The sequence below is a fragment of the Octopus sinensis genome, linkage group LG15, assembly GCF_006345805.1.
Source record: "Octopus sinensis linkage group LG15, ASM634580v1, whole genome shotgun sequence".
Lineage (NCBI taxonomy): Eukaryota > Metazoa > Mollusca > Cephalopoda > Octopoda > Octopodidae > Octopus > Octopus sinensis.
In genome coordinates this window covers 59,819,549-59,832,490 of record NC_043011.1, presented here as the reverse complement: position 1 = coordinate 59,832,490, position 12,942 = coordinate 59,819,549, and the positions used below count along the sequence as shown (strand labels likewise).

The window sequence follows — 12,942 nt, the reverse complement described above, 5'->3', positions numbered from 1 at the left end:
CATCCTAGTCCTACCCTCCTCACCTACTTCTAAGTAACACTTCTGATACCTTTATAGGTTAAACACCCCACAATATTATCATGTGTGCATGTGTGTGTGTGTAGCCTTTCAGCTCCTTTTTAAGCTTTAAACATTTGTTAAAATTTGTCCCTCAAGGGTTGTCTTCTTTTTTGAGTTCATTGCTTACATATTTTGTGTGTATAGTTGTTGTTGTTGCTGTCTAAATTCCTTTTTCACGGTTTAATGTTTTGAAATAATGTGGTTCAATCAGTCAATGTTGTTTGTTGGAAACATCAAAAATAAGATTTCCACAATTAAAATAGGAAATTAAAAATAAGAGTAAAAGTTAATTAAAAATTTTTTAAAGTATTCTTGTCCAACAATTTAAAAGGGGAATGTTAAAAAAATAAATAGAAAAAAAATAGAATTTATCTTAAGAAGAGATTATGACTTATAAAAATATATACAAATTCTTTTTTTTTTTGCATTAAAATTTCTTTTGGATGCTTGTGGGTTCTTTTTGGCTTTTTTTGTGTGCTTGTTCCTTTCTTTCAATTGCTGGAATAATTCATTTCTGAATCTTCACTAAGTAAGGAAGCATATTTGTCTTGATTGTGTTTCCTTTGCATATGGAACCAGAAGAGTGTGACCAGCAGAAGGCATAGCAGACAGAATGAGATGATCATTATCCAGAACCCTGAAAAATGTGAAAATATGAAATTGTAATCAATATTTAGAAAAATGTAGGAAATATCAAAATAAAAAAAGTTCAATGTACAGTTAGAGATGCAATACTTTGACCCATCATCAGTGTGGTATCATGGGGTCATTGGGTGTTTTGGACCCTAATTAAGGGAACAGCACTAGATCAACCATAGGCTTTTGTCAATCGAGAAACACTCTAGAATATCTTGAAAGCCTATGGGGTCCTGGGCAGATGTATCACAATCTTCAAATCTCTGGATAGGGACTTACAGTGTTGCATGAAGACAAGCAACAGAACCACTGACATGTTTGAAATTGCTACTGGAATGAGACAGCGTGGCATCTTCTTGCTGTTTCTGCTTGTTTGTTTGTTTGTTTGTTTGTTGAGCGAAACGGTCTTCGTCCCTTGGGAGAAGTCCAAAACGTGGTCCTTTGCTATTCATAAGGCCCGCAGAAGAGGAAGCAGATCAACCCCCGACACCGAGAGCATCGACGGATGGATGAATGCGCATCCAAGCTCAGTGGTTGCATAGGAAGTCAGGGACAAGAAACAGGAAGAAAGAATGAGAGAAAGTTGGGGCGAAAGTGTACAACAGGGGTCGCCACCAACCTCAACGGAGCCTCGTGGAGCTTTAGGTGTTTTTGCTCAATAAACACACACAACGCCCGGTCTTGGAATTGAAACCGCGATCCTCCGACCGTGAGTCCGCTGCTCTGACCACTGGGCCATTGCGCCTCCTGCCGTTTCTGCTCCTGAAAGCAATTGATTTCATCATGCGGAAAGTGATGGAAAGCACCAATTTCGGAATAACATGGGGACTAGGCAAACTGATGGCTTTGAACTTCACAGATGGCTGGGCATTACTAAGCTCTGACAGAGATATATGCTACAGGCCATGATGGACAGCCTTTACAGTTTGTGGGGTGCCAGCAAGTCTGCAGATAAGTGCTGAAAAGAACAAAGCCATGTCAATTAGTGGAGCCTAAGCACAACTTCTTGTCAATCTCAGAAAAGACCAAGTCAAAATATGTCAACAAGTTTACATACCTATAATATCATCACCATCATCATCATTATCATTTAATGCTGGCATGGGTTGGATGGTTTGACTGGAGCTGGGAAGCTGGGGGGGGGCTACATTAGGCTCTTGTCATCTGTTTTGGCATAGTTTCTAGGACTTGATGCCCTTCCTAATGCTAACCACTTTATAGAGTGTACTGGGTGCTTTTTATGCGGCACCAGCAATAATAATAATAATAATAATAATAATAATAATGATGATGATGATGATAAAGACGGTAATTTTGGTGTGAGAGGAAAATTGATTACACCAACCCCAGAGTTCAATTAGTATTTATTTTATCAACCCCAAATGGATGAAAGGTGAGAGTGCCTTTAGCAGGATTTGATCTCAGAATGTAAAACAAGAAGAAATGAGACCAAGCACTTTGTTTGATGCCCTAATGATCCGGTCTGTAACAACAGCCCCTAAAATAGGCACAAGGTCGAAATTTTGTACTTTTTAGGGAAGGTTTGTTGACTGCATCAACCTCAGTACTTGAATGGTACTTAATTTTAAGTACCAGTCAGAGGGATGAAAGGCAAAATTAACAGGGCTTCAACTCAGAATGTAAACAACTGGAAAAAATTCCAGCAGGAATTAGGGTCTATGTTCCAATGATTCAAATGGTAAAAATAATACAAATAATATTAGTTGTTGAACTAATGCAGTGTTTTCTTCCATAATTAACTATTTATTTATAGTTGGCTAATTAAGCAGTTAATGAGCTATTTAATGCACCAGAGATGTTAATAGCCACACATGGATTGCTTGCAATGCAGACAGTGCCTGGGGATTATCTAAAGTTAATCAAACATGCTATTATTTAGAAAATCAATAAGCTGTAAGCCTAAAGCCAGTGAGAGAGAGACACCCGTATGGGGTCACACTGTGCTAGAAATAGCAGCCTAATTATCTCTTTCAAGTCATAAACTACTGTCTGAAAAAATGTAAAGACACATTAGATAATGCAGTCCTAGATAACTATATCTGTATTGTCCAGGCTTCCTGATATATTGTGTAATCTTTGTAAACAAAAGGCTCATTCATAGGATGTCATTTGTTTCCAGTTTTCAGCAAAAAGAGGTTTTGAGCTGTTTGACAGAACAAAAGCTTATGGGATGCCAATCTGTCGCTCACTCCAGCTGAGTGGATTGGAGCAACGTGAAATGAAGTGTCTTGCTCAAGAACACAATGCGTCGCCCAGTCCAAGAATCGAAACCACAATCTTACGATCATGGTGCTGACACCCTAACCACTGAGCCACATGCCTCCACTTAGAAACAAGTGGAGGTTGGTGACAGGAAAGGCACCCAGATGTAGAAAACACTGCCCCAACATACCTTCGTCTGACCCCCCTCCCCCCCCAAGCATGCATGGAAAAGTAGAAAACTAAAATGATAACGATGATAGTGATGATGATGTCAAAGATGAATGGTATCATATGTCTGATCCATGCAAACACAGAAACATGAATGTCAAATGATGATGATGATGAAGATGATGATGATGATGATGATAATGATGATGATGCTGATTATGGTGACAGAAAAGATGAAACAGCAAGGATTATCCTCGTGAGATAGGAACACAGGAGGAAAGAGTGCAATAAGAAGAAGAATGGAAACTGTGGGAAAGCCTACTCTTTAGAAACCATTCCTGTTCTTTAACAGTCAACATCTAATAAACAACATGGTTTCAAATCATGAACTGGCCCTTGGGTATCAGTAACGGAATCCACTCTATTAATAACATTCAGGGGTCAAGGGTGTTGTGCTTTCTCCCTTGTCTTTTGGAAGGAATTTAGAGCTTGGTGCAGTCTGCTGGCTCGTCAAATCCTGTCAAACCGTCCAACCCATGCCAGCATGGAAAACAGATGTGAAATGATGACAACAGTCATAGTAATATATAACTGTGAAAAACAAAATGGGTTTTGAAGTCTTACATGTTTCAAATAATGCAGGAATTTGGCATTCTTTCAGCCAATCTGTTGGGATGGCATCTTTTGTAAGTTCTACAAATGCTTCAAAGGGACAGTCTACTGGGCAATCTGGAAACAAAAAAAAGAAAAGACAGAAATGGAGAAAATTGATTAATACTTTATTCTATTGATACAAGTATAGAAATAACAACTACAGTATATTCATATATATGCATGTATGTGTGTGGGTGTATATATATCAAAAGGATGTGTTATTATAATACTATTCTACAACCTTCCAACCAATCCAACATACCTCCATCATCGGCTGCCCCACGGATATCATTATCACCTGAGCAGTACCATATATACATATATATATGAATAGTTGAAATTTATAGAAAAACAAAAGATGAAGTCACATGTATGAACAACAAGCAGGTGAATTAGTTTGATGCTTGGGAAAAATAAGAAAGTCTTTTACATGTTGAGCCTACACTCATCAACAGAAAGGAACACAAGGAAGTAAACAGAAAGAGGATAAAAAAAGCTAGTGGATATTTATATATATGTATATGTATGTACGTTTTTGTTTTTTTTAATTCTAGTTTCAGCTCAGAGCTGCGGCCATGCTGATGCACCGTCGTTTTGTGCTTCACTGTTATTATGAAGAACCTCCTCTAATATGTGGCACTTGGTGAAGAATGGACTTTGATATAGCTACCCTCATTTGCACCTCTTGTCGTGAGGTAGGTTCATCTGGGACTCTCGACAGGAAGATGTCCAGCTTTGATTTAAAAACCACTACATCTACTTTGTGCAAGTTCCTCAGACTCTTTGGGAGAATATTAAAAAGCTGTGGGCCCTTGAAACCCAGGCTGTTGCAGAAGCTGGTCCTGAAGCGTGATGCCATTGCTGGGATCTTTGGCACTATGCAGTGTCGTCCCATTCTAGCATTGGTGTAGCTTACAATGCCAAAATTTGGCACAATTCCTTCCAGGATTTCCAGACATATATTACTGCATACCTCTCCCGTCTTCTCTCCAGGGAGTAGAGTCTTAGCTGTTTCAACCTTTCCCAGTAGCTGAGCTGTTGCAAAGAGACGATCTTCTTTGTGAATCTTCTCTGGATTGCTTCAAGGTCCGCTGTTAATGTTACACTAGTGGGTGACCATAGCTGTGAGCTGTAATCCAGGCGGCTGAGGACGAATGTCCGCCAGAGGACCATCATAGTTTCCTTATCTCTGGTTCTGAATGTTCTTAGGATCCACCCAGCCAGTCGTCTGCACTTTGTCGCCATCCTGGTAATGTGCACTTGGAAAGAGGTATCATCACTCATGTCGATACCCAGGTCCCTCACAGACTTAGGCTCTGGGATTGAAATTCCCTCTGGACCGGTGTATCCTGTAAGTTTTAGATGCTGGTAGTGCAGGGCCTGGAATTTTTCAGCATTAAACTGCATATTATTATCCTCAGCCCATCTGTAGATTGAGTCCAACTCCTGCTGCAGGTGTGCAACATCGCTGGGGTTCTGTATCTTCTGCGAGACTTTCGTATCGTCTGCATAGCTGGTCAGAGTGGCTATCCGGGCATTTGAGGGCATATCTGAGAGGGCCACTATAAAAAGCAGAGGTCCCAAGACAGTGCCCTGTGGAACACTGCTCACTATTTGTGTGTTCATAGAGGTGGCTCCATTAACCACTACTGCCTGACTCCTATCTTTCAGGAAGTCATGTAACCACACTCCAAGTTTTCCAGCTATGCCGAGGTCACGCAGTTTGTGGCATATCATACCATGATCCACCTTGTCAAAAGCTTTTGCAAAATCAAGGTAGATTACGTCCACATTTGATTTGTTGAGTAACTGCCTCAACACCCAGTCATAATGTTGTAAGAGCTGGGTCAGGCAGCTCCTACCTGGTCAAAAACCATGCTGAGTATCACTCAGCAAGTTATTTTCCTCAAGGAATGCAATTAGTTTCTTTCTGACCATCCGTTCCATGACTTTGCTGATGTGTGAAGTCAGAGAGATAGGCCTATAGTTTTTGGCATCTTTATGTATTGGGCATATTATTCCCTACTTCAGCTTGCTTGGCAGTTTGCCATTCGCAAGAAAACTCTGGAAGAGAATCTTGAGGGGTTTTGCCAGGGCATGCTTACACACTTTGAGGAGGATGGCTGGGAAACCATCTGGACCAGCAGCTGAGTTTAAGTCCACTTCATCTATGGCTAGTAGGATATCTTTTTCGCTAATGTCAATACATTCTATTGTAACCTCCTCACTGGTTATAGGTGAGGCGGCAAAGAAGTCCACTGGTTTGTTCACTTGTCTGAGTTCCAACGGGGTGGTAAAGACACTTTTGAACTGGTCATTAAGCATCGCACTGATCTTATACATGTATATGTATGTATGTGTATACATACATATCTAGTTTCAGTCTAGAAAAAAATAAAAAAATAAAAAAATTTTATATATGAAAAAAATGAAAAATTAAAAAATAAAAAATTTCATGTCTAAAAAATAAAACAATAGAAAAAAAATTTATATATACAAAAAATTAAAAAATAAAAAAATTTTATATATAAAAAAATTTTTTTTAATTTTATAGATAAAAAAATTTTTTTTTAAATTCATTAAAATAAAATAAAAAAAATTTATATATAAAAAAAATTATTTCTTTAAATTGAAAATGAAAAAAAAAAATTATATATAAAAAAATTTATATATGAAAAAAAAAATTATATATAAAAAATTTTATATATGAAAAAAAAAAAAAATTTATATATGAAAAAAAAAATAAAATAAAAAAATTAATATATAAAAAATTTTTTAATTTATATACAAAAAAATTTTTTTTTAAATAAAAAAAAATTTTTAAATTATATATAAAAAAAAAAATTGTATTTATGAAAAAAAGGAAAAAATAAAAAAATTTAAATATAAAAAAAATTATATATAAAAAAATCATACAATGATAAAAAATAAAATAAAAAAATTAAAGAAAATTATATATGAAAAATAATTCAAAAATTAAAAAATTTATATTGAAAAATTTTTTAAAAAATTAAAAAATTTTGAAAAATTATACATAAAAAAAATTTTTTAATTTCATATATGAAAAAACTAAAATATTTATATATAAAAAAATTTATTAAAAAATTTATATATAAAAAAATTTTTTTAATTTATATATAAAACCATTTTAAAAATTTGTATAGGAAAATATATAAAAAATAAAAAAAAAAAAAAACTTTTTTATTCATATGAAGAAAACTATATATAAAAAAATAAAAAAATAAAAATATTTTATATATGAAAAAAATTGGAAAATAAAAAAAAATTCTATATATGAAAAAAATGTATATATAAAAGAATTTATCAAAAAATATATATATATAAAAATTGAAGAATAAAAAAAATTAAAAAATTATATATCAAAATATAAAAAAATTTAATATCCAAAAAATACTTTTTACTTAAAAAATATATATAAAAAAAACTAAAAATAAAAATTTTTTTTTCATATGAAAAAAAAAAATTATATATAAAAAATTTTTTTTTAATTTGTACATGCAAAAAATTAGAAAAAAAATTATATATAAAAGAATCTATTGAAAAATTTATAATAAAAAAAATTAAAGAATAAAAAGAATAAAAAAATTATTAAAAAAAAAAATTTTTTTTATTCAATATAGAAAAAAATTTGTAAAAATTATAAAAATATATATAAAAAATAAAGATAAATTTTTTTTATTCATATGAAAAAGAAATTAAAAATAAAAATTAAAAAAATTATATACAAAAAAAAAAAAAAAAAATTTCATATATGAAAACATTAAAAAAAAAAGAAATTTATATATAAAAAAATCATTTTTGAAATTTCTATATAAAAAAATAAATAAATGAATTTTTTAAAATTTAATAAAAAAATAAAAAAAAAAACATTTATATATCAAAAATTTTTTAAAATTTATATATAATAAAAAATAAAAAAGTAAAAAAGATAAAAAAAAATTTATATATGAAAAAAACTTATAATATAAAAAAATTCTATATATACAAAATTAAAAAATTTTATATATAAATATTTATATGAAAAAAATTTTTAAATTAAATCAAAATTTATATATAATAAAAAAAAAAAAGAAAAATATATATATATAAAAAAAAAATTTATATATGAAAAAAAATTCAAAAATTTTATATATAAAAAAAATTTTTTAAAACATTTATTAAAAAAAAATAAAATAAAAAAATTTATGAAAAATTATATATACAAAAATGAAAAAATAAAAAAATTATATATAAAAAAATAAAAAATAAAAATATTTTATATATGAAAAAAATTGGAAAATAAAAAAAAATTCTATATATGAAAAAAATGTATATATAAAAGAATTTATTAAAAAATATATATATATAAAAATTGAAGAATAAAAAAAATTAAAAAAATTATATATCAAAATATAAAAAATTTAATATCCAAAAAAATATTTTTTACTTAAAAAATATATATAAAAAAAACTAAAAATAAAAATTTTTTTTTCATATGAAAAAAAAAAATTATATATAAAAAATTTTTTTTTAATTTGTACATGCAAAAAATTAGAAAAAAAAATTTATATATAAAAGAATCTATTGAAAAATTTATATATAAAAAAATTAAAGAATAAAAAGAATAAAAATTATTAAAAAAAAAAATTTTTTTTATTCAATATAGAAAAAAATTTGTAAAAATTATAAAAATATATAAAAAAATAAAGATAAATTTTTTTTATTCATAAAAAAAGAAATTAAAAATAAAAATTAAAAAAATTATATACAAAAAAAAAAAAAAAAATTTCATATATGAAAACATTAAAAAAAAAAGAAATTTATATATAAAAAAATCATTTTTGAAATTTCTATATAAAAACATAAATAAATGATTTTTTTAAAATTATATATAAAAAATAAAAAAAAAAACATTTATATATCAAAAATTTTTAAAATTTATATATAATAAAAAATAAAAAAGTAAAAAAGATAAAAAAAAATTTATATATGAAAAAAACTTATAATATAAAAAAATTCTATATATACAAAATTTAAAAATTATATATAAATATTTATATGAAAAAAATTTTTAAATTAATCAAATTTATATATAATAAAAAATAAAAAAAAAAAATATATATATATAAAAAAAAAATTTATATATGAAAAAAATTCAAAAATTTTATATATAAAAAATTTTTTAAAACATTTATTAAAAAAAAATAAAATAAAAAAATTTATGAAAAATTATATATACAAAAATGAAAAAATAAAAAAATTATATATAAAAAAATAAAAATAAAAAAAAATTGTATATGAAAATAATTAAAAAATAAAAAATTTTATATATGAAAAGAATTTTCAAATATTTATATATAGAAAATGCATAAAAAAATTTATTTATAAAAAAATTTTTAAATTTGATATATAAAAAAACTGAAAAAAGAAAATATTTTATATATTCAAAAAATTAAAAAATAAAAAAAAATTATATATAAAAAATATAAAAAAATAAATGAATTTTATTTATAAAAAGAAAATTAAAAAGAAAAAAATTTTATATATAAAAAAAATTTTTTTTCAATTTATAAAAAAATTAAATAAAAAATTTTATATAAAAAAATTACAAAATAAAAAAAATTATATACAAAAAAATAATTAAAATAAACAAAAAAAATTTTAATAAAAAATTTTTAAATAACGAAATTTTATATATAAAAAAAAAAAAAAAAATATATATATAAAAAATAAAATTTTATATATAAAAAAATAAAAAAAAAAATTTTATCTATAAAAACATTTTTAAAATTATATATAAAAAAAATTTTTTAATTAAAAAATTTTATATATAAAAAATTTTTAAATAAAAAATTTTATATATGAAAAAAATTAATAAATAGAAAAATATAAAAAACTAAAAGAATTTTATATATAAAAAAATTAAATAAATTTTATATATATATATATCATATTAATCATATTTATAGTATTTGTTATTTATGTATTGGTTTATGTTTATCACTGAGTGGCATAATAGTGGTTTTATCTCTAATTCATATTTCCATATATATATTATATATCACGTAAAAAGCACCATCCGACCGTGGCCATTGCCAGCTTCGTCTGGTCCCCGTGCCGGTGGCACGTAAAAAGCACTATCTGATCGTGGCCGTTTGGCAGCCTCGTCTGGCACCTGTGCCGGTGGAACGCAAAAAGCACCCACTACACTCATGGAGTGGTTGGCGTTAGGAAGGGCATCCAGCTGTAGAAACACTGCCAGGTCAGACTGGACCTGGTGCAGCCTTCTGGCTTCCCAGACCCCAGTTGAACCGTCCAACCCATGCTAACATGGAAAGCGGATGTTAAACGATGATGATGATATATATATATATATAAACATGTATAGTTACAGGTAGCGGAGCTTCAAAAGGAGTCTCAGGAAGTAATGTTCCTGCCTTCCTGAGCTAGTTTTCCAGCCCATTTCTTAAAAAACATGGTAAAGGCCTTGGTCTTGGGACCACTCATATCTAGAAACTGAGGTTGGGGATAAGCAAGGGCATGCTTATCCCCATAGATAATCTAGTTCCAGATAAGCCTCATGATAGTAAAGGAGAATGGGGTACCAGCCAGCTCAAAGGTTGGGGTGGGCTGTTACTGCCTACCTCGCTTTCTGTGGCATTGAGGTAGATCCAGCCACCCCAGTTAACGGGGACAAAACCTGGATTTAAAACACTCGATGATGATGATGATGTGAAGGCACATGGCTCAGTGGTTAGAGCATCAGGCTCAAAGCCACAAGGTAGGGAGTTCGATGCCTAGACTGGGCTCTATGTTGTGTTCGCTCCAGTTCACTCAACTGTAGAAATCAACCACAAAGCTATTTGAACTCCAAATATGAAGTTGGATAAAATGGCATCAAGCATTTTTCTCGGTGCTGTAACAATTCTGCCAGGTCATTGCCTTCATTTTTGCAACGAATATTAATAAGAAAATAATCAAGAATTTAATTGGACATAATAAAAATAACTTCATTATAATAAATATGGATAAACGACTGGCTTCCGTGCCGGTGGCACGTAAAATGCACCAATCCGATCGTGGCCGTTGCCAGCCTTGCCTGGCACCTGTGCAGGTGGCACGTAAAAAGCACCCACTACACTCACGGAGTGGTTGGCGTTAGGAAGGGCATCCAGCTGTAGAACACTGGCCAGATCAGACTGGAGCCTGGTGCAGCTTTCTCGCTTCACAGACCCCAGTTGAACCGTCCAACCCATGCTACCATGGAAAACGGACGCTAAATGATGATGATGATGATGGATAAACGAATATTAAAAAACGAACAGTATAAGAGCCATAGACTAACCTTTTAATTTCAGGGGTACGGGTGGCTGCATGTAATTGTGCAAATCCATCGTCGTATTTTTGTAAAGAATGCGGACAAAGTATTTATTCAGATTGTTTTGATGAAGTTCAAGAATCAATGTGGACGCATAAGGAGGCATGACGTGGTTGAAGATCTTCAAAGCATGACTCAAAGCCGCAACAGTTTTATCATGCTGAAAAACAAAGAGAGACCAAAAGGTAACATAGCTGTTACATAAAGGAGCAGATGAGGTCCAGTGGTAAGAAGTTTGCTTTCGAACCATGTGATTTCAGGTTTAGTCCCACATCGAGGCACCTTGGGCAAAAGATGTTTTCTACTATAGCCCTCAGGCAACCAAAAGCCTTGTGAATGAACTTGCTAGATGGAAACTGAAAGAAGCCTTTTGTAAGAGCGCACACGCATGTGTGCATGTGTCTCCTTGTCTTGACATTGTGTGATAGTTGTAAAATGATTGTCAAGCAAGCAATGTGGTTTCCAATATTCTGCAAAAACATGTCTGGCCATGAGGAAATGTTGCTTTGCTTGTGAGGGTTGGTAACAGCAAGAGCACCAAGCCGAAAAGAATCTGCATCAATAAACTCTGTCCAACTGATGCAAGCATACAAAAACGGATGTTAAATGATGAAGAGAAATAAGAGGCAGCAGCTTGGGAGTTTCATTTGCACATTGCATAAAATGCTTCACAAGTATTGAGTGCTTTATCATTCCGAGTCCTCTGATTGTTTTGAATTAGCCAAGCATTATCTCATAGCTTCAAGATTTTACTGATGTGGTTGTTTATTTTTGAGAATGACATTCTAGGATGGCCAGCAATGGAGAGCCTTGATGAACCTGATCGGCTCCATGCATGATGACATCTCTGGAACAGCTAACATGGAATGACCCCAGCCTCATTAGGTAAGAGTGTGAAGGAAGCCAGAAAGCATATTCTAGGGTAGGCGCGAGAGGCAAGATCTCGCCAGTTTGAACACACAGAATATTTTAGGCTGAATACAGCTGGTTTAAATGCTAAAGGGTTAATTTACGGCCCCTTTATGTACTGAGTTCAAATCCTCTCAAGTCCATTTCCTTCCATCCTTCTGGGTTCTAAAAATAAAATAGCACTCAAGTACCAGAATCAAGATAATTAACTGGATCCCTCTCAGAAATCTGATATCTAATGCCTTGGTTACAATCTTTTATTATTCTTTAATAAAATGAGGGGTGAACTAACAAAGCTGGTAGAAATGCCTTGTGGTATTTCAGGACAACCCTGGGATTAATTCAAGACAATGTGAATAAATAAGGATTACATTTGACACAATTATTTATGAATGGTAACGAGTTAAATGACAGAATTGGGCAAAACCCAATAAATTTGGTATTTAAAAGAAATTACTCACAGCTGAATACATGAACAGTTTTGTCTTGAAATCTGGTTTTGAGTGGATTTTATTCTGCATATTGTTCAACATTGTTTTCAGTAGAGGACCTGAAATTTAAAGAAATAGAATATTTTGGTGAAAGGCTTAATTTCTAAGTAGTCATTGATGATTCCAAGACTGGTCCCAAATTAGATGCATGATTGAATCTCTTACTAAACCCCTTATCTTCTGTCATATTTTTCAGGCCTAAAAAGGTCCAGGGCCACAGCACCCATTGGGTCCCTGGCTGTGTGGTTAAGGAGATAGCTTCCCAACCACATGGTTTTAGGTTCAATCCCTCTACATGAGACCTTGAGAAAGTGTCTTCTACTATAGCTCTGGGCCAACCAAAGACTTGTGATTGGATTTTGTAACTGAAGAATCTTGGCTTATGTATATATATATATAGGGAGAATTTACAAAAAAGCAAAA

The 12,942-nt window shown here is 30.9% G+C and overlaps 1 protein-coding gene across 1 annotated transcript in view; it reads right to left on the bottom strand.

The window, feature by feature from the left end:
- Positions 1-512: 512 nt before the first annotated feature.
- The window catches only part of LOC115219844 (prostatic acid phosphatase), a 42,359-nt gene continuing 29,929 nt past the window's right edge, over positions 513-12,942 (bottom strand). The window contains exons 8-11 of the mRNA XM_029790129.2: positions 12,490-12,578; positions 11,087-11,279; positions 3,712-3,816; positions 513-697 (exon numbers count right to left, since the gene is read on the bottom strand). Of these exons, the coding sequence (XP_029645989.1) occupies positions 552-697; positions 3,712-3,816; positions 11,087-11,279; positions 12,490-12,578 (533 nt within the window). The 3' untranslated portion in view covers positions 513-551. The remainder of the gene's footprint in view (positions 698-3,711; positions 3,817-11,086; positions 11,280-12,489; positions 12,579-12,942) is intronic.